The 22511-nt window shown below is 42.2% G+C and overlaps 1 protein-coding gene across 2 annotated transcripts in view; it reads right to left on the bottom strand.

Annotated features, from left to right (window-relative positions):
- The window catches only part of SMARCD3 (SWI/SNF related, matrix associated, actin dependent regulator of chromatin, subfamily d, member 3), a 56373-nt gene that overhangs the window by 23463 nt on the left and 10399 nt on the right, over positions 1–22511 (bottom strand). For both annotated transcript variants that reach the window (XM_026087124.1, XM_026087125.1), the window contains exon 4: positions 7651–7773. In XM_026087124.1, the coding sequence (XP_025942909.1) occupies positions 7651–7773 (123 nt within the window). The remainder of the gene's footprint in view (positions 1–7650; positions 7774–22511) is intronic.

Genomic DNA, 22511 nt, shown 5'->3' with positions numbered 1-22511 from the left:
TGAGAAAAAGAAAAGGAAAAAAGACCATATGTGACAGAAGACGTGTCACGTCAGCAACAAACTACTGTAAAGGGCTCAGCGAGGATAGCAGCATGAAGGGTAGGAGAGCCCATGTGGAATGAAACAGATCCAACCAGGAGGCTGACAGGAATGATGGAGCAAAAGAACTATAGCTTTTTCTCTCTCTCCAAGTTCTTCAATGTCATCTTTATGCAAATCAGTAGAGCTTTAAGTTGAAGTAAACGGGAGAAATGCTGGAAATCCATCAAATCATTTAGAAAACAAACTCTGGTTTCTTGTGACACATTTTTACAGTTCCCATTAGCATTAAGTCCCCAAGACGTCAAATCAGAAACTAAGCATTTGGAAAGATACCACGATCTGTGCGACATTCCAAAGGCAAATATCTCCACTGACTGCTGACGTTTAAAGTTTTCAGCGAACTCTCAGGCAGAACACAATACCTCCAGCACACTTCCAGGAAAGTTTTGCCTGGGATGTCAAACAAATTAACAAAGGCATAGACAGATAAGTTATTGCTGACTGAATCAAAGAAATCTGGATGCAGATCCTGGGAATAGCATTAAGAGCTGTATGCTTGTATGGGCCTCCACGCTGCACCTCAGCATAGCATAAAAACCTCATGCACAAAGCACAGGAAAGATGAACATTTGTGAGAGTAACTGTTTAGTGGTCTCACAAAAAAACTTTTAGGAAACAAAAAGAACAGTGAAAGATATAGTAGTGTGGAGACCAGAAATCAGGTGAGACAAAAAGAACAGTGATCACTAGTAGCAAGTGCTCAAGTCTCATCACTATAAAAAAATGAAATGAAAGAGAGAGCATTCATACCAGAACTAGAATATAGAGGTATCACTCACCCAGGGAAGTAGCAAACAGATTTGTCAAGATTTGCAGATGAAACAAAATTAGTTAGGTAATTCATGATCAGAAAAGATTGACAAGAACTTAAAAATGGCCAACTCAAACCAGGAAAATCAGTGACTTAGCAGATTATGAATGTATCGTGATTATTAAAAGGACTAAAAGGAACTACCCAATATTTAAAGAGTTTGAAACACAGGAGAAAGATCTGTAGACAGTTCTATGAAGACTTCAATTAAAAAAAAGTCTAAAAAACCCAAAGAAATATTATAGGGGAATAAAATGGAGAATATTGTGCACAATAGTTTACAAAAATCAGTGATAGAGGCTCATTTGGCAGTTGTATGCAGTACTCTCTCAGGAAGACTACTGCAGAATCCGGAGGTGTATACTGACAGGTGATAAGAATAGCTAGGTTCACAGAAAAACTCTTTGGGCAGTGACTGGGAGGACGGAAATTTTTATCTTAGAAAAGAGAATATTAAAGAACATGAAAGACATATTTAAAATATTTGCTGGTCTAAAGAAGGAGATTAGGGGTTTGTGCGTTTCCTTGTCTCACAAGCAAAAAGCAGAACACACTAAATGAGTCCAAAAGGCAGTAAATTCAAACCTGATCAATGGACATATGTATCCACATATGCTATACAAAGCCTAACGAGTCATAATTAGCCTGTAAGAACACAGCTTTAAAACGTGCAGGTTTTTAGAGCCAGAAGAGACTTTATTATCTAGTTCAACTTCCTGTGCAACACAGGCTCTAATCATTCATCAAACAGGGCTGCTCTCTTTAAAGGACATCCAGTGTTGACTTAAGGACTTGACATAATGAAAAATCTATTACATCTCTGATATCTTGCTCCAGTGATCATAAATATGCATGTTACTTCAGTCTGAATCTGTCTATTTTCAATGACCAGCTGTTGGACTAAAGCTGAAAGCTTTTATTTCTTAAGAAAAAAAGGAAGGGGTAAGAATGGGTATATATGTAAAGATCCCAATAACATCCAGTTATACCGATATATGAGAATTTTAAAAGAGATATCAAACCTTTCTGTGTGCGAATATAAACTGATCTCTGATTACTGGAATTTAGGTGGAACTGTTACCTACAATTGCAGATATTCTGCAATGGTTTCTGTCACCTTCTTAAGAAGTATTTAGTACTAACTGGTAAGCCTGCTTGCACTGTATGGATCCTGGATCCATGTCAGCCTCATAACTCCTGCATCACTGCAGCTGCAGGCGGGTTGGGGGGGGGGTTAAGCAAGCTTTAAGCATGCCAGTTCTCATCAAATACTTAAGCAAGTTTGTGATGGGTTAAGAACGCACACACATTTTGCTTGTTTGTGCTGCGGTTGATGAACTTTTGCCCCGATGGCTAGATCTGGTCCTAACTCGTTAAAAGCAATTTAACATGGCAAGACCAGGGGCACAGTACAGTAACTATTCAGGCAACAAGTCAACCAATAACGCAGCAACATCGGTGTGCTCCCATCAACAACTTACTCCTCTTGCTAATTAAGTACGTAGGAGTCCCCGGGCTCAGTCTGAGGGAGATCACTGGGAACACCTAGGGCCAAGGCCAGATCAAAGAGCATGTTAAGGCTAACAACAGCAAGGCAAGCACAAGCTCTCCCAATGTATGGCTGACTCCTATCAGAGGACGTACCCGTTGCCAGACTGATCTCCTCACGCTAGGGAAACCATGAGCTATTTTTTTTTAATTTTGTAAATTTTATGGTTGATGTTTAAAGATGAGAAAGTTCCTAACTGCACGTTTAAATTGCAATTGAAATCATCATAAGTTCTGTACTGCCTGCAACAAAGTCCTACTTCAAATGGCTTGTGCAGACATTTCTCTTAGAGAGTTTTAAAATATTTTTTTCAAAACCACTGTAGTACCTTCATGCCTGTACACCAGTGGGCCCTAGGGACACTGTGCCGGCAGCAACAGTTAAGTCCAGGTCACAGGCATCTATAAGAGGCAATGTGTTTCAGAAACTCATGAAGATCCAATCTAAAAACAGAGATTTTTTTTTTCCCCTCCTTGACTTGAAAGAATTTCTTTTCTCTGACAATTACCACCTCATTCTAATTTCAAGCCTAACATTATTCAGAGCCGCCTTTTTCCCATTTGTTCTTGTGCCAGCATCGTCCCTCAGCACTGTCCTTGGCCCTTCTTTTCTCCCCCTCCACAATAAACACAGCCACCCCCAGTCCCTCTCAACCTTCTTTGTGCTGGCACACCAAAGCCAAGTGACGAGTCTTCCCTTCTTGAGGTGGTTCCAGAAGCTTTTTTTTTTTTTTTTTTGGGCAGGATCGTTCCGGTTTAAACTGTTCGAGTATTGATGACACTGTATTCCAGCTTCAACAATCAAGTGAGATGTCACCAGGGCCTTCTGCTGTTACACTTGAACTTTTCTATTGCTACAGAGAATTCCAGTTACTGATCTATCCTAAGGGTTTTTTTCTTTTTTTTCTTTTTTCAGGCACATCACATTAAGTATAGGACTGTTATTATGAAAGTAATAAACCTCACCTTTAATGCTGCTTCCAATCATTTGGCACCTATTTTATAGAAGAAATTCATCCTATTAATCCCTACATGCACTTAATACTAATAAGTATCCTATCTTCTGAAGATCATAACATTCTTTCCGTAAGACAGCCAAATCTTCTTCAGCATTGACAAGGCCTCCCAACTTGGGGTCATCAGCAAATTTCACCATCAAATTTCAGAATTAGCCTCCTAAATTCTGACATCAAAGTCATTAATGAAAATACTGCAAAGTTGGTCCCAAGGATTTAAAAATCAAATAATTTTTTTTTATGAAGTCAAATAGTTACCCCCTCCATCTAAAAATATGCTTTCCAACGTTCTCTCCTTCAGCCAATTGCTCGCCCAAGGGCAGCTCTACCCCCGGGAGACAACGGTTCACCAGAACTTCATGGAGGGTCAACTTGGCAAAGTCTTCTTGAACTATCCCCTGCATTAAGCATCGACAGTGGCAGACATGCCAGCACCAAGTCCAACATCACAACCACAGAAGAGGAAGCACATTGCCCCTGAGCCATAGATATCAAGGTGCAGAGGGGAATCCCCAACAGCTAAAATGTGTTAGAGCTGCCACTGCTCTCAACTACCTTAAAATTCTTCTAGTAATCCCTATCTCCTCTTTCTCTATAATATCCCATGAAGAATGAATAAAATGTTTTACTCAAGTTGGGGCAGAGAGTATCTACTGCATTTGCTGATTGCAGTGAGTGCAGGCTTGATTCCAGGAGCTGAATGGCAGTTGAGTTCAGAGTGTGACACACAAATATCCAGAAATTATTTGTTCTTCCGCCCCTAAGAGTATCCCTTGGATGCTCCAGGTTTAGAAGTCAATACATGGACAATATGGGAGTCTCAGAATGACTGAACAGCAGAGCTCAGATATGAGGTGCTGCGGACACAAAGGCATTCCGAGCAAAAACAACACCCTTGCTCGAGAGGACACAGGGCCAGGTGGCGACCTTAGTGTTTCGGGGAAAAAAAAAAGAAATTCCCTTCTGACAACAATCACATAGCAATTCCTCAGTCATCTTAAAACAAATAGAAGAGGAAAGTATCCCAATCTACAAAGCCAGTGAGAGACACCGAGACTTTGTCACTGTACTCAGACATTACTACTGTTTTTGAACCTAAGAATGGTGACTCTGGGAGTACATCACTTAGTCTGAGGAACTGTAACACCAACCCACTGTGAAACCCTGGATAAGTCTTTGGTTTGGGGGAGAAACCAAATTATTGTCTGTGGCCAGGGCTTGGAATGGGAGACCTGCATATGGGATGGGCCACAGGATGCCTCTCTTTCAGACAGGGGACTCCTGAGCCAAGTCTTGGGATGAAAATCATCTTCCCCAACTTTAAATTATCGTGTTTATGTCCACAACTGACTAGTTATCTTTGGCTTTTTTTATAGACAATGGAGAGAAGTAAGCACTTTTAAGGGCATGATTCATCTATTTTATTTTAAATGTCTACTGTATGAGAGGAACTGTGCCTTAGACTCCATTCCTACACTGACTAATCTCTTGACTGTAAAGGGAGCCCAGACTGACTAGCTTACATAAAAATAACTACGATGGATATGTCTATTCTTAGCCAACTAAATCCCACCCTCAAAGTCCACCATGGCCCTTGCTGTTTGGGTTTTCATTAACTCAGACTTTTTTAATGACACCCCCCCCGTCTGGAGTTGAGCCATGTGGTTTTTGGTTTCCTTCAGGCCATAGACCTTGGTCTATCTGTGCATCCAGTCCCATTGCAGTCCAAAGCTCAAACAGCCCCGCCTGCCTGACTACCTCTTAAAAAGTCCTTTCTGGTATCTGTGGACAAGAATGGGTGGTTCTTTTATAAAATTAGTGTAGGGCTTCTTACTCACAAGTCACATACAGTTAATGCTGGTCTGCAGATGAGAATTCTGAGAATCTTGTGATGGGTGTAGTCTAACAATGTAGGCTAGAGGAAAAGGAGAGAACACACTAGTACCTAAGAGGCAGAAAAAAGACAAGGCATGATCTGTACCGGAAAAGTTGGCAGCTGACAGCGGTAAAATGAGCTGGCAGGTGGTGAAGGCTGTCTTCTCCCCAACCCCAACCAACCTCCAAAAATCCAAGGTCTCCTCCTTGCTTTCTGAGCAAACCCACAGCTGTCATCTGTTTCAACAGCACAGCTGTTCATAGAAGACCGAAGCAATATCAATAGGCCCAGTGTATTTTATGCACTATCCTTAATCAAAAATGGTTAAACCAATCCCCCCTAAAATTTCTCAAGAATAATTAACCCTTCAGACAGAAGACAAAGGCCTGAACAACACCAGATCCTAAGCCTGTGGTTTCTGAAGACTCTTCCTGGCTACAACCTAATCATTGTGACCAATATGATAACTGCAATTGAAACCGCTAATTCTGAGCAGTCCTACATATTATCACATACCTCAGACAAGTTTAAATTTTTCCCAGGATTACAATCCCAGTTTGTGAACCACTGCTGAAAGGCAAATTATTCCAAAGTTACATGGCCTTTGGTAGGAGTTTTAAGATGGAAATGCAGAGATAACTTTTACTGCTGTTACCAGTACTCCAACTAAAATAAGATGAAAATATATAATATCAGAACAAGCAAAATTTATCAAGGCTTAGCTCTATTTTGGTACCTCTTGAATTTCACAACTGCTATGTCTGAATTCTAGACATGAATTAGACAAACATCTGTTGATCATTTTTTAGAAACAGATTTAGGCGTTAAGTAGCTGAGTAACGGATATTTAAAATGTGTTTGCTGACCCCTAGATGGAAACAGAATTTTCTGGCTATGGTTTTTGTAGAATGTTCTGTCTCATATTCTCTTCCCCCTTACAGACCCTAAAAATCTCCACTATACAGCTTACAGCTGGGATCTCATGCACTGCTCAGTTCCGTGGTTGACGAGTTTGCCAGAGAACAGACATCTTCCTGCAGATTTATGAATGCAAGTCTAAGTTTTCAGTTTCTTTTAAACATGGCCAAGTTCCTAGCTGGTATAAAATAATGGTGCTCTTCCCACATTAAGAAGCTAAGACAAATTATACCCGCTAAGAGGCCGATCTACTATATGCAACAATGTTGGACTATTAACTTGTCATTTAAACCATCCATACTTCAGTTTCTTATCTGTAAAATGAGTATCCTATAGAACTTAGCTTTTTCCTTTTTTCTTCTGCTTCATCTAATTCAATTGCAAAAACATTAGGAGCAAAAGAACCATCCACATCTTGTAAGATACCTATACAGTGAGTGACAAACACAGTGGAACCTTGATCTTAATAGGGCTGATACCTATTACGGTGGTACAAACAAGAATGACAGCTTTACTTCACAGTAGACATATCGCTACAAAACTCTTCATACTACAGGATTTACTATATGAATGGGTATGACCATTCAGTATAGCCACAAGAACTATTAAGTAGGACGTAAGAAAAAAATTCTTCGCAATGAAAGTGGCCAAGCATTGGAAGAGGTTACCTAGAGAGGCTGTGAAACCTCCATCCTTAACAACTGTCAAAGCTCAACAAAGCCTTGAACAACCGTGTTTTGAGCAGGAGGTTGAACTAGACAACTTCCACAGCTCCCTTCCAACTTAAACTTTTCCACGTTTCAATGAAGTAGACTTGGAAAACTGAGGAAAAGATCATTTCAGTAAGATATAATGAACAGGGAAGTGGTGTACTTGATCTAACAGATATCACAGAAAATGTCACCCATCCTTTTCTTATATGAATTGTCCTTTTATAGACTATGTAAATGCATGTATTTTTGAAGGCTTTTTAACAATTTTTCTCTAAGCAATTCTTCCCATTATATGTTTTATTATCTCAGAAGTTTAGCCTTTAACTGAATTCTAATAGAAATTTAGCATGTCTTCACTAAACCCCTCTAATCTCTTATTTTTTTTCTTTCTAATCATTCTAATACAAAATTTCAAAAACAGTATTTATAAACCCAGAAGCTATTATCCCCTTTATTAAAGGCTTTCAGAAGCAAGAGCTGGTAATATCCACTGAATGTTTTCCACCACCCTTCCATATGTGCTGTTCCTCAGCTGCTTATTCATAGGAGCTTTGTCTGACTGCTTCAAAATGTCTCTGTCAACAGGACTTTTCCTGGTTCCCCAGAAAGCATTTAATATATGTTCTTTTTCCCCCCAACTCAACCTACAGATTTTTCATGACATACCTTCATTGGCCTCTTCAGTGCTTCCTGAATATCCACACGTTTCCGCATAATGGTCTGGTCTAGTTTGCGTTCAAAGGCCAACAGATCCATATAGGCCTGGGACTCAGGAACCAGCTCCCGGATCTGAGAAGGAAGCAAGGAATATCCAAGCACTGGAAGCAAAGAATCAACCATGTTCTGGAGCAATAATACTGACACCTGCCCAGCCCTTAGACAGATGAACTAAGAAGAAGGGGTTACCCCTAAGACTGTGGTTCCCAAATAGTGGGGCAGGTCTCAGCGACATGGTACAACAATATAACTGAAAAGCTGGAGCACAGAATTCAAGCTAATGAATTCTGGGAGATGCTAGTTGGATCCACAAGCCCTGGATCACTGCTGATCTTTGCAAGGGAGGCTTAGCTACAAGCAGCCTTGGAGCCACTGTTCTGGCAATGCGAAGTATTTTAAATTTGTCCTGTTTAAACTAAGAAAGACTGTGTCTCTCTAGGCTAGGAATAAAGGCTGGGTGTTCTTGTGTTTGTTTTTTTTAAACAAGTGCTACCCAGCATATGCCAAAACTGCAATTTAGGAAGGCGACCTTTGTTAATACATCTTCTTGGCTAAGGTGAAATCTGCCTTCACAAGTAAGTTTCAACATGACCAACTATGAAGCGTCAACTTATGATTTGGCCAACCTTTACTGGTATTTTAAAATATTACCTAACCTATCTTATATCTATTAACAAAACCCTTTCTTATTTTCTCTATTCCAAAGAAGCTAGCAGAGGAGGTGACAGGAAGTAGGTTAGGAGGAAGAAAGAGACAGAAGTAAAGAGGAAGACCTAAAAATCTGAGCTGAGTGATGGGCAAGTATACCTTTATGTAGAAAAGTCAGTTCTTAATTGGGGATAAATCATGCAGGCAAACCATAAAAGGAAAGGAATTATAAGTAATTATAAACAATCTACTGGTCTGCCTTGTCTATTTTTAAGATATTCACTCTAGCTTTCACCTATACAACTAAAATACTTAACTGTTAGAATATGCCTGTTCTATAACAGTTAAAAGCTAGCTGGCATTCCTGTTTTGCTTTAGAATCGGAAGTCTACAGTTTGAATTCAGTATAAGACACAAACACACATGTGAGAGAGACTGGGCAAAGAGGAAGAGGCAAAGACAAGTCAGCTTCCCTGGTGTGAGCACAACTTTAGCACTGCGTATACATTTTGTATAAAACTCCCTTACTTCACAGGAGAAAGCTCCAGCCTTCTCAAGAATTAGTCAGTCGTGGATCAAGATGAGTCAGTTTCTGTTGCAGAAAGAGCCACTAACGCTGTTTGATTCTTGACGCTGACTCATGGCCACCTGACACCAGATCTTGCGACAGAGGAGGCTACTCACTACGCTGACCATGACTGGCATCTGCTCATCCAGCCTCTTGCTCTGTATATAAACTGGCAGGGAGCTCAAGGGGACCCTAGTAAAACCACCTTGTTTTGCGATTATATCTTGTCCATCTACCTGCTCCCTGTGCACTACAAAACCATAAGAACTGCTGTAGTAGGTCATTCCAATAATCCATCTATCCTAGTGTTGAACCACTGACTGCATTTGGCACGGTGTTGCAGGACCTCAGCAGGCAGCGTGTGACGAAGTAGCTCCTTTTGTTCGTTTTGAACCTGCCATCGCTTTATGTCTCCTACTTGTAGAGCTGGAGAGGCAGCGGGCAGTCATTCCCTATTTACCCTCTCCGTACAGCTCATACATCTTACAGTTTTCTGTCGTCCCTTTCTTATTTCTTTTCTTTTCCAGGCTGAAAAGGAACAACCACTCACTTCTGTATTTAGACTGATCAAGAATATCAAATAAATATTTCTTTAAACCTTACTTATTTGTTTTGAGATGCTAGAATACCTGTACTATTTGCAGTAGGACTGACACTTTGGAGAAGCAGAAATCAGGCAGTCAAAGAAATGCTTTGGTTTTGTCCCATAAAAATGTGCTGCTTTAGCTAAACCACTATTTTTTAACTACTTGTATTCTTCATCAAAGTCTTAGTTCCAGCAGAATAATAGAAGAACATTAACATTTTAAAGTGAAGCACAAAGACCAAGCATTGCCCTGGGAACCCCAAGGAGTTGCCAGACAGCTGCTGAATAAGGAGAGCTAGGGAATATTTCCACCGCACAGTGAGTACAAATCTTTGGACCTAACAGAGTACCACAATGCCCCTATCCGATCCCACACGGAACAGAAGATTCCTCAGTTCCTTCAGCAGAAGGAATCAGTCAGGTTGTACTGCTGTCATTTAAAAATTCTGGACCCAGAACATGATTTCAGTCATTTACCTCTGAGTCACACCACAGTCAGTTCATGAACTCCTAGGCACAAGAGGAAGCTGGGATCCAATTGGATCCAGGATCTAATGACATTTCTAGTAAGTTCATAGAAACAGCAGTAATCTTGAGTAAATGTTTCTATTCTGAATTTACAATGAATTATATCTCCTATCACATGAGAGTGACAGGGCATTTCCTATTCCAGCTATAACCAAACTGGATGTTAAACTGCATTTAAGCATAATTACTTTAAAATTAGCTAACAAAGACAAAACTGCATGTAAGTCCCTGAACTGCAAATGACTGCCGGTTGAGAGAGTATTTGGGAGAAGTATTGCATATGCTTGCCTGCGTTCGTATTCTTTTGTAGGTTTGTGTTATGGCCACAGTGGAGATGGGATGCTGGGCCAGACCAAAGGTTCACTTAGCCCTATTTGGCTGCTCTTACCTTCCTTGGCTTTCTCAGCCTAGCAGAGGAATAATTTTTTGGTGACATGATAATGATCCAATCTCATACTGTTTCCCAATCTCCCCTTAAGTATGAGAGACAATTAAAGGGGAGTTCCAGCAGTATCATGATGAAGGATTTTCTTTGTTCCTGGTATGTCTTATCTCAAAAAGATAAAGGTATTCTACCTCCAGCCAGTACTACAGAATTCATTTTTCAGTTTTCTTCACAGCTAACTGAACGTCAGCTGTCTTGGTGTTTATGCGATAAGGGTCTGGGCAGCCTACATAATTCCTTCTTGCTGCATGGTTTGCCCTAACTTAAAAGTTCATAGCTCCATTAAGTCTCATCTATTCTTCTAAAAAAGTTCTGAGTATATGCATACAGAGTATTTCAAGACCTGACTTCTCCTTTGCGGCCTTTAGCCCTCTTCAAGAATCTACAAAAAGCACCTAGCAGCAGCATCTGAACACCTGAAATTCTGACATACGTATATTAAACCTTACCTCAATGCTTAGCATGCAAAGGACTTAATGACAAGGATGCGGCTTGCATTTTAAAAAATCTATTCTCTGTTTCAGTCATGGGATTATATGGATAACTGGAACACCTTGTTATTAACATTACTAAGATAGTGCTTTTCTAGGGACTGGGATTCTTTTATTTCTATTATGAAAATCCAAATGTTTCAGAAATTAAAATATTAATAAGATCATGTTATTATTAAGCTACGTACTTTTATGTTTGATTTTTACGTGTTTTTTTTTTTAATCAGTGGTGACCAAAGCCTGAAGAATACATCTGTGAGACTGCATCTGGACTTCTTGGTCGAGCCTGGGGCTCCCCAGGACCAGAAAGGCAGTGACATACTGGAGCGAGGCCAGCAGAGGACCACCAGGATGACTGGGGGCTGGAGCACACGCTGTACCAGGAGAGGTTGCGAGAGCTGGGTTTGTTCAGCTGTGAGAAGAGAAGGTGAAGGGCGAGATCTTATTGCTGTGCGCAGCTACCTAACAGGACGGTGAGGAGAAGACGGAGGCAGCCTCTTCCTGGAGGTGCACAGCGATAGGATGAGAGGCAACGGAAACAAGCTGCAACAGGGGAAATCGACTCAATGCAAGGAACGTTGTTGTTGTTGTTGCTTTTGTTTTTAAGCCATGATGGTAGTCAAACATTGGAATGGGTTCCCAAAGGATGTTGTGGGATGTCCATCCTTGGAGCTATTCAAAGCCGAACTGGACAATGCCCTGAGCAACCTGATGGTATTGCTCATCAGGTGATGTAATCTGCATCTGCTTTGAGCAGGGGTTGGTCTGCATGACCTCCAGAGGTTCCTTTCAATCTACATTTTTCTATTATTCCATACAGGTAGCATAGACTAAATTACACAGTTAATTTTTATTTACTACTATGCAACTCTGAATAGATATAATATATACACTATATACTACAAGTAAAATGCACAAGAAATGTATATGAATTATGTAACATAGGAAAAGAATACTTATATTTTCTCAAGAGGAGCTCTGAAGGAATCAACAGAAATGCCAGTTTATCCAATATCCTGTAAGTAAATTTAAGGATACCTCTGAACCAAAAACTGTGGAGGCCATTAACACCAACAGAAAGTAAACAACAGGAATAGAGCAGCCATACAAGCAATAGGGTCATCTCCATAAAATTGGGCTATTCAAGCAAACTGTCTTTTAATAGAGCCAGATGTGGTTATATATCTATAAGACACCATTATTTATAGAGAAGAATTATGAAGCCAGTCTGATCATTTCTTCTTGGATCAGCAGATTTGTCATGAATAGCTTTAGGCTGGAACTCTGAGGAAGGTTTCTATCAGAAACATAAGGTTCTTGAAGAGCCTTCCAGCACTTTCTTGCCCACAGTCTTCTAAGTACATTAAGTTGGTAAGTTACAAAAAAGTTTACATGATGTGATTCATTGTAGTAACAGCATTCTGGATTTCATGAGCAAGAGATCTTTCCAGTCCTAAGTATTAGCTAGAAAGAAATAATTCAGAATACCAGAATAGGGAACAATCTCTTGAAAGCAAAAATTCTGAAAAGACTGAGAAGTCTTGGCGAGTGGATGAAACAAATACCCAAAGTTCATGAGTGTAACAAGAAGTGCAGTTACACCTCTCACTGAATAAAGTGGGAAGTAATTATCAATAAAGGCCTGGTGGCCTTAAGACCTTGCTGAAATTAACATAGGAATAATATGGACATTTCCAGAGCGAACATTTTACTAAGGCTTTAGACATACTGTGGAGGATGCAGAAAGGAGCCAACACGATTATTCAAAGATGACAGAAAATGACTTTCAATGACATTATCTGGAATTGAGCAAGGCACTTGATAAAGCACTGTGCGTGAAATTGGGGCTGCGGAGGAGAGGGAGTTTGGCACAAGAACTGTACAACAGGCAGGAAACCGACTGAAGAGGCCAAGACGCAGGACTGAGCTGGAAGCAAAGCATCAGCCTACAGGTGGTACAGGAGTTCAGCAAGGCCTGATCACAGGGGCCGGTCTTATTTCATATTTTCAAAACTGTCTCAGTATCTACTCTCCAAACCAAAAAGACCACCCCGCAAATGAGCTAATGAAATATGCTGATAACATAAACTTGGGACGTGTTGCCAATTTAGAAAAAGAATTCCAATTTAACATAAATAGGAAATTTAATAGGGTGAAGAAATTTAATAGTGCAAGCTGTGATATCATGTACTTTGAAGGAAATATCAAAATTTCTGTGACAAACTGAGAAGTGAAATATGAAAAAGGAAATTTCAAGCATTTCTATTGGAGGACACTGATCTTCCCAATCACCAGGGCTATGGCAGATCTCCCCTTCCCCCTGGACACACATTCGCATTCTCATTCTCTCTCCCCACTCTGTCTCTCTCCCCTTCCCCCATCTCTCCCACCCTCTCCCTCTCTCCCCTCTCTCCTCGCCCTCCTCTCTCTCTCTCCCCTCCTTTCTATCTCTTTCCCCTCTCTCTCTCCCCCTTGTTCCCCCTCTCTTTTTCTTCCTCCTCTCTCTCCCTCCCCTCCACCCCCCGAACATTCTTCTCTTCAGACTAAGACGCATGCTCCCAGAGTGTAATCTTCTAGTTATCCTGGGGGTCCCCACTTCACTGTAAAAATACAGCAGTGAGATAAAAACCTCTCCAGAAAGTTATGACTTTCATTGCCTTCCCTTCCTACTCAATAATTAAAGACAAGATGATTTTCTTGGGGCTTCCGAGGCTTGGAAAATAAGTGCTGAGTTGCATGTCAGTGTGTTTTATACTGTAGATGTAGACTGTGCCATGCACCTTCTACCTCCAAACTGCTGTTTGGCCAGCCAGCCAGCATATAGGGGTCATACAGCACTTCTAATGAGGCATTTCAACTCTGAACAGAGCTAAAAGACTTCTTCAACCTCAGAAACAAAAACGGTTTTAAGTTGAAGATGTGCTGTTCCAAGAACAAATGGATTTAAGCTGGATGTTGATCAATTTAGATTTTAAATCTGAAAAGTTTCTAGCCATCAAAGCAGTGATATTCTGTCATCAGAGCAGTAAGAGTAACAGGAAGGAGGTATAACCTATCTTCTTTCAAGATAGAGCACGATCAGGCAAAGCAGAGGTGAAACTGCCCCGTAAAGACACTCATCCCTCCAGAATACTGGCTGACTAACCTTAAAACCTCTGAAAACAAGAAATTAAGATCTATAGTACATCTTTGTCCTGCCCATAGTTCAGACCTGGCACTAGCTACTGGGAATGGCTAATTTTCATTACCCAAACAAACAGAAAAATCATGGATTATCTATCTCTTGAAACCCTCAATTCAAAATAGATTAGTTTGGTTAATAGTTGTATGAGGTAACAGATGACAGATGAGGTATCTAAGGCTATGAAAGCGGCAAGGTTGAGAGGGAGAATCTTTTGCTTGGGCAATAACATGGCTGGAGACAAACAATTCTGGAAGAAAAGGCCCTTCTTCAGGTTTGAGGCTTTTGACTCACAACTGAGAGTAGCCCTTTCTGCCCAAAACATTGATCGAGACCAGCTGCAGGTCCACAGTCATCTTTCTGTCACAACAGCTAGATTACCTGGTGCACAATGTATGTTGATTTTAAGCCACCTGTCATGTCTGTGGGTACAAAGTCAACCTAATAAAACTTTTTAACAAACGTGAATTGTCACAGGGCGTCGATGCTAGATCTGGTACATGCCCACTGCATTTCTGCTTCTGTTTTAGAAGCCAAAAGTGACATTTGTCTCATTAGACAACGGCTTGAAATAGAAGTATCAGTCTTTAAAACAAGTACGTATTGGAAACAACTGATCTGAGCGTATGATAATTTAGTTAATCCATCACGCGATTTGAGAAAAGGATGGTCACTATCTGTGGAGCTGGGGACAGGACTACCATAACGCCGTGCCCCTGCTGAACTCAGTGCAGGAATGACAGCTTGAAGTGGTCTGGACTATGCTGTACAGGAGACGAACCAGCTCCTCCTAGTCTTAACGAGCGTAAGAAAGTACGAGAGAGGCCGGTCTAAGAACGTGCTGTTCTCGTGCTCTGCCAGCTGCATCTGCTTCGAGCACCTCTGAATCACTGCTTTCCACGACGGTCTCCTGTACTGCCCGAATTCCCGATTTAGAGGTACTGCACTTAGTCGTAGAAAAACAAATTTTGCTACGTCATGACCATTTTATTGGGCGATGCAGAGTATACTTTGTAGCAAACCTCCTTGTCTTTATTTACTGTTCCATTAATCTCATCTCATCTATAAGGATTATCACCAAATATCACGTACTATGCGTGACACTGAAAAAAAATACTACACAGCATCGGGCCAAGAACTGATCTTTCTGATCCCACTAGAAATAACCCACTCACTGATATGTCTCCAAACCGACAGTGAGGTAATTTTTAATTTAATGTATCTAGACTAAATATGACCCAATTCTGTCAAGTGCACCAAAGAAACAACTCTGCTGTAGTCTCCCAGGCTGAAGACAAAGATACATATTATGTCAAAACTATCTAATGTGTCCATTCCAAGTTCATCCCTGCTGTGGTTGGAGGAGTACTAAAAAGTATCATGTGAATTCCAAAACTATTCTTCTAAAAATCAAGAGACCTAGCTATATCACTTCTGCAAGAAAATTATGTCTCATTCCTTCCTTAAGCACATCAAAAATAACGGATAAAGGAGAACAGCTATCTTAGGCTTTCAAGTGGCCTTTAGGGATGCAATCGTTCATGAGAAATTTTTAACAAATTCACCGTGACATACAGATGAAAAGCAAATACTGGCCAGGGGTTGCCCAAGAAAGCAGAAAAAAACAGTAAGACAAAGATTCAGTTTTCATCATGGCCAAATGATGTATCTGGAACCTTATGGCTTTCATTAACTCAGACTTGGTATTTTTTAAAAGGATTCATGAAAGCACGAAAGAGAGACATAAAAACATTAAAAGCTATAAAATTATTTAGTTAATCAAGATATAAGAAGACTGTAAAACACTTCAGAAAAGACTAGTAAAGTTTGCTGATGGGGCTGCATGGTAGCAGATGAATGGCAATACCGAACAAATACAGTGAAATGCACAATAAAGCAAGCAATTATCTATACTACCGGGTACTAGTAAGAACGTGGCTTCTGATGCAAGTGACCAAAACTGACTGTCGGTAAGTTAATGAAGTAATTTGCATGATGGGCAGCAACAAGAAAACAAATAAGATGCAAGATATAAAGAAGAAGAAGGGTCCTGGGGCTTATATAATTTAATCTTAAGATACTAAATCATAATGACTAGAACCTGCAAGTGACACAGAATAAGGAAATAGGAAGTACAGAAGAGGACAGGGCAATATGGATCTATACCACGGTAAACAGGGAACAAGAAAACAACGTGAATTATTGAAGGTATTTGCACAAGCAGAACAACTAGAAACGAAGAATGGAAGACATATTTACAGCATGGGGAATCTCACCGCTTCCCAGGGAAGTCTTAACAGGATTTGGGAAGTGGTGGGAAGGGTTAAGGGAGGGAACAACAGCCCAGCAACACCACAGAAGCCTAACAGGCTACTGCAGTTCCTGACAACACGAGCAGGGAAATCCTGGAGCAGGACCAAGGATTTTACCATTACTGCCATGTTTGTCAATAGCATAATCACTACAAGAACACCAGAGTCACAATGCAAGAAATCTACTGACAAAGTTGAGAAAATCCTGAGAAAAGCTACTGAGATAATTAACAAACAGGAAAACATGCTGCAAAATACAAGGCTCCAGGAAGCCAGTTCATTTTTCTTTGCTGATGAGTATATACATATCTGCATGAAAAGGAAAAAAAAAGAAAAGTTTATCTGTCTATCAAAGTGACAACACAATGCAATGGAAACAGAACTTGAACTTGTTAAGCTCAGACTAGAAATAAGGTGCAAATGTTTAACAGTGAGTGTAGCCAACTACTGAAAAAAAATGCTGTCTGCCGCAGGGAACTTTTCATCACTAGTGATTTTAAATACATATGCTTTTAATTACAAGTAAATCCTCAGGCCTGTCTTGTACAAGAAGTTCAACTAAAACCAAAACAAATTAGCAGTAAATTCTCAAGGTAGGGTCAAACTTCAGATTACTTGTCTAGTTGGGTGATACAAAAGATAAAATCATATATTTTTTCTTCTCCCAGAAAATCAAATATATTCTTTTTCTTTTCAAAGTGCTCCATAAGAAGGTTTTCCACTCTCTAATAAAATCAAATGGACCTCTCAATACAATTATTAGCAGTTAATGTAGGATTATGCAGACAATCAAGGACAGAGCTCACATCTAAAGTCTGGCTTTATACCAAACACTGTGACAGAATATTCATAGGAATGACAGACAAATTGGAGCACGAGTGGTGGAATACCTGAGCCCAAGGTGGAGTTAGAGGTGTTCCTGAGCTGCACTCCTCATTGCCATTGACACGCCTGAGATCAGAGGTATTAGGAGAAACATTTGTGAGAACCCCTCTTTCTACAGAGAAGAGAGGCATCTCCTACAATCTAAACGCTACACAAATAGACTACAAAACATAGGTCTCCAATACCCTCTTATGGCAAACAGGCTAGCTCTTGATTCCTCCCTTTTGGAAAAAATTGTAGCAAACATTTCTACAATTTCTGCCATCAGAGATCATAAATTCCGGGAACTGCATTCTTGGCATACACTATTTTCTAAGGGGGGGTTGGGTTTTTTTTAGCATCCCTTGGTGAAATGTGGACCCTAGCAAACCTAAGAAATATACCCCTCTCAGTCTCATTGACTGGCAGCATGGGATGTGCGTATAGTATCTTCCCTGGTGACCAGGTATATCCCACTCTGCTATGATCTTTTAACATTGTACAATATTGAATTCTGAAAGAACTGGGGTCTCTTCAAGTAGGAGGACAATTTGGGAGCTGATAGGAGTAATGTTGGCTGCAAACACATATAAATGCAATTCAGCCTTCCTTGACCTCCACAAGTCTTTGATGTTGAAGCAGTCCTGTGTTGGTCAACTCGTATCAGAAGCATCTACCACAGTTGCTTCCAAGAGCACCTATATTCTGAGAACAGTCCATTTTGGAACTCCTAAAGCAAAATTACCAAGTTGAACTTCCTGGGTTATTCTGACGCGCAGTCCTCAAACACACAGAGGTGTCACTGAGTAACTTGCAAAATAAGTGATTTTGATAGATAACTGTATAAGCTGCAGCAATCATAGAATAATCTGGGTCAGAAGGGACCTCTGGAGGTCACAGAATCACAGAATAGTTGGAGTTGGAAGAGCCCTCTGGAGATCATCTGGTCCAACATCCCTGCTTAAGCAGGGTCAGCTACAGCAGGTTGCCCAGGACCATGTCCAGTTGCATTTTAAATAGCTCCACAACCTCTCTGGGTAACTTGTTCCAGTGTTCAAACACCCTCACAGTGAAGAATTGTTTTTTTATGTTTAAATGAGATTTCCTGTGTTTCAGTTTGTGCCCATTGCCTCTTGTTCTGTCACTGGACGCCATGGAGAAGAGTCTGGCCCCATCTTCTTTATATCCTTGCATCAGATATTTATATACATTGACAAAATCTCCCCAGAGCCTTATCTTCTCATCTCATCTTATCTTATCTCTTCCTATGATAGATGCTCTAGTCCCTTAATCATCTTTGTGGCTCTTCGCTGGACTTGCTCCAGCAGACCCGTATCTTTCCTGTACTGGGGAGCCCAGAACTGGACACAGTACTCCAGGTGTGGTCTCACCAGGGCTGAGCAGAAGGGAAGGATCACTTCCCTCGAACTGCTGGCAACACTCTTCTTAATGCAGTGTGACGGTGTGCTCCTTCCCCCCCGATGTGCTCGCTCCCCCTCAACCTGACCTCCCTGTAAACAGCACATAGACAGGGGCTAATTGAGCATGTGCCGGATAAGGCCCGTCTAGCATGCAAATATGACTACGAGTCCATCATCTCCCCCCCATAAATAGGGGGCAGCCCAGAGCCCATGGAGCTCTCCTGCACGGCAGCGGGCTGCAATGCAGAACCTCCTCTTGAGCAGGGATGCCTCTCAAGGTTACTCCTCCAGGTTGAGAGATTCCTTACTCGCAACAGATCCTCGGTAAGTGATTAATAGCATGCTGAAACTTTGCGAACTTCGCAAAACTTTGCTAAGTTATATCTCTGACTGACTGTGCACCTAATCCCTTAGACATAAACCGTTGACCAAGTCTGAGACTAAGGTCAGATCCAGCCAAACCCAGACTCCTTGCAGAAGGAGTTTGGAAAGCAAGGGGGTCCTTTCTGAACCTCGTGACTCAACGGGAGGGTCTCCTTTGCACTTGCATCTGACCCTGTCCTCCATGAAGCAAATAACTGAGTGAACCTTGCCAATCGAACCTCGTTAAATCATTCTTACTTACAACTGAACTTTGTTAAGTCACCATCTTACCGCAATAAACACAGTGCCGATTCTCCCTTACAAGTGAAGTGCATTACTCCACTCGTCCGCGACATGCAGCCCAGGATACCGTTGGCCTTTGCCACTAGGGTGCAATGCTGGCCCATGTTTAACTTACTCATCACCAGGACCCCCAAGACCTTCTCGGCAAAGCTGCTTTCCAGCTGGTTGGTCTTCAGCCTCTACTGGTGCATGGGATTATTTCTCCCCAGGAGGCTGCCTCCGTCTTCTCCTCACCATCCTGTTAGGTAGCTGCACACAGCAATAAGATCTCGCCCTTCACCTTCTCTTCTCACGGCTGAACAAACCCAGCTCTCGCAACCTCTCCTGGTACAGCATGTGCTCCAGCCCCCAGTCATCCTGGTGGTCCTCTGCTGGCCTCGCTCCAGTATGTCACTGCCTTTCTGGTCCTGGGGAGCCCCAAGCTCAACCAAGAAGTCCAGACGCTGTCTCACAGGTGTGGCATAGCAAGGAACAGCCACTTGCCTCCACTTGATGGCAACACTCGTGCTAATACAGCCCGTTTTGCAGATGGCCTTCTTCATAGCCAGAGTACACCACGGGCGCATTCTCCGCTTGTTGTCCATGAGGGCCCCCAGGTCCTTTCCTGCAAAGCTGCCTTCTAGTCAGTTGATGCCCACCTGTGCCAGTGCACGGGGTTATTCCATCCCAGGAGCAGAACTTTGCATTTGCCTTTGCTGAACTTCATGACGTTGAACTGCCGGCCCATTTCTCCAACCTGTCAAGGTGCCTCTGAGTACCTTTGCTTCCCCTGGGCTCTGACCCTGGGCTCGGGAACCTGGGAGGCCTGAGGACAGGCCTTACCGGGAAAACCAGAGGCAAAGACAGTGCTGAGTGCCTCGGCCTTTTCCATGCCTTTTGCCGCTGCATCCCCTGCCCCACTGAGCAGCGCGCCCAGGTTTTCCTCCGTCTTCCTTCTGCTGCTGAGTCACTTGTAGAAGCTCTTCTTGTTGCCCAGCACATCCTTTGCCAGGTTCAACTCCAGCTTTGACTGAGCTTTGGCTTCCCTAGCTCCAGAATTTTCCTAGAATTTAATCCATTTCAGGCAGGAAATAACAACTGGAGCTGCATTCTTCAATTCCTACTTAAGCAGGACATAGAAAGCAGTCGCAGAAATTTGGTTAAGAAAAAAAAAAAAAGCTGATTATCAGACACTAATACTTGCTAGCGATCTGGCAGCTTCCTTAGAATTAGGCCAGCCGATTACTACCATCTTCAGAAGAAGTAACACAAGCCAGTACCTCTTGCTCTCCCAACTCTGACAAGCTCAATTAGATCATGAGCCAATTTTATACTAGCTGCAGCAGGTGAACAGAACCGAGGCATTTCAAAAATAGTGTTCGGAAGCCAGCATTTATACACTACAAACAACAGAGACTGAAGTCTAGCTCATCAGCAACTGGGCTGAAAAACAACTTTCTTGCTAATAGACTTGAGCCTAAAGCTTGCTGACAAAAATGTTGCTACATTCGAGGCTTCTATAGTGGTCAAAGAAGAATAGCTGAGGGCTGACATTCCTTAAAAGCTTGACTCTACGCTACCTAGCGAGTCTGGATCTCTGAGACACAATGTTTCAGAGGAGGATTTCTGATCCTACCACAGAAGCATCCCATACAAATTTGTTCAATAACACGGCAAAAGCAATTGGAGACTGCATCATTCTGAATGTCATGGCCACATGCTGATACCATTCAAAATTCCAAAGCTCCCGCGACACTACAAGCAGCATTTAAGCAAGTCCTTCACCAGTCAGACAGGGCAACCAATCAGTTACGAGCAATTCAGTCTAAATTAGATATATATAAGCCATACGTATAACCTGCTAAACTCTACACTGTTTATGTTTAAGTGCTTAATTACATGAAAGAAAGCTCTAGGTCACATTTATGGATCAGGACTATGATGCATAGGTCCTTATCAGTTACTCTTAAAGCTCCAGTAAAAGCAATTCAGTAGCTGCTGTATGTTCCCTGGCAAGGCAGCACCTCTGAGCCAAGCCAATCCTCTGAAGCATGCAGTTCAGAGAGACAGCTGGAGGGGTGAGCACAAAGTCAGTCAGCACACAAAAGCAGGAACTCTAGAGCAGGGTGTCAGACAGCACACAAAAGCAACACACTCTGGAGACTTTTCCTACAGATGCTCTACAGCACAGCAGTTGGGTCACAGGATAACGAAGGCTGCGAGGGACCTTGGGAGGTCTCAAGTCCAACCTGCCGCTCAAAGCAGGGTCAACGATGGGGTCAGTTGCTCAGGACTTCATTCAGTTGGGTTTTGAAAACCTCCAAGAGTGGCGGTCCCACAGCCTCTCCGGGCTCCAACGCTTGACTGTGCTGTTGTGAAAAAGTTTCTCTTCACATCCAGTCAGCTCCTTTCGTGCTTCAACTCAGGCCCACTGCCTCTCATCCTCCTGCTACGCACCACTGTGAAGAGCCTGGCTCCATCTTCTTGACAACGCTCTCTTAGGTACTCGTAGGCTGTTATTAGGTCTCCTCAAAGCCTTCCATTCTCCAGGCTGAACAAGCTCTGCTCCCTCAGCTTCTCCTCATAGTGCATGTGCTGCTCCAGCCCTCTGACCGTCTTGGGGACCCTCTGCTGAACTAGCTCCATTTGCCAATGTCCTTCTTGTACTGGGGGCCCCAAAACTGGACGCAGTGTTGCAGATGTGAGCTAATGAGTACTGAGTGAAGAGGGATAATTGCTTCCCTCATTCTCCTGGCTGTGCTCCTGTTCCCGCAGCCCAGGACACTCTTAGTCATCTAGGCTGCTACGGCACACTGCTGGCTCATGCTCAGCTTGCTGCCCACCAGGGCCCCCCCGTGCCTTTCCGGCAGAGCTGCTCCTCAATGCATATAAGAGCTGCTCCCTTGAGCGTATTGACTGCTCCCTCCTGATTAGGTGTCATCTGCAAATTCTATGAGCAAGCGCTCTGTTGCCTCCTCCAGGCCACTGATAAAGGTGCTGAAGAGAACAGGTCCCAGGACAGATCCCTGCGACACTCCACTTGTCACTGGCCTCCAGGTAGAGAACGACCCGTTAGCCACTACCCTCTAAGCCCAATCATCCAACTAGCTTTTTACCCTCC

Source organism: Apteryx rowi, unplaced genomic scaffold (genome assembly GCF_003343035.1).
Source record: "Apteryx rowi isolate R43461 unplaced genomic scaffold, aptRow1 scaffold_701, whole genome shotgun sequence".
In the NCBI taxonomy this organism is placed as follows: domain Eukaryota; kingdom Metazoa; phylum Chordata; class Aves; order Apterygiformes; family Apterygidae; genus Apteryx; species Apteryx rowi.
The sequence above is the reverse complement of the archived record's forward strand: the minus strand, read 5'-3'. Positions and strand labels throughout refer to the sequence as shown.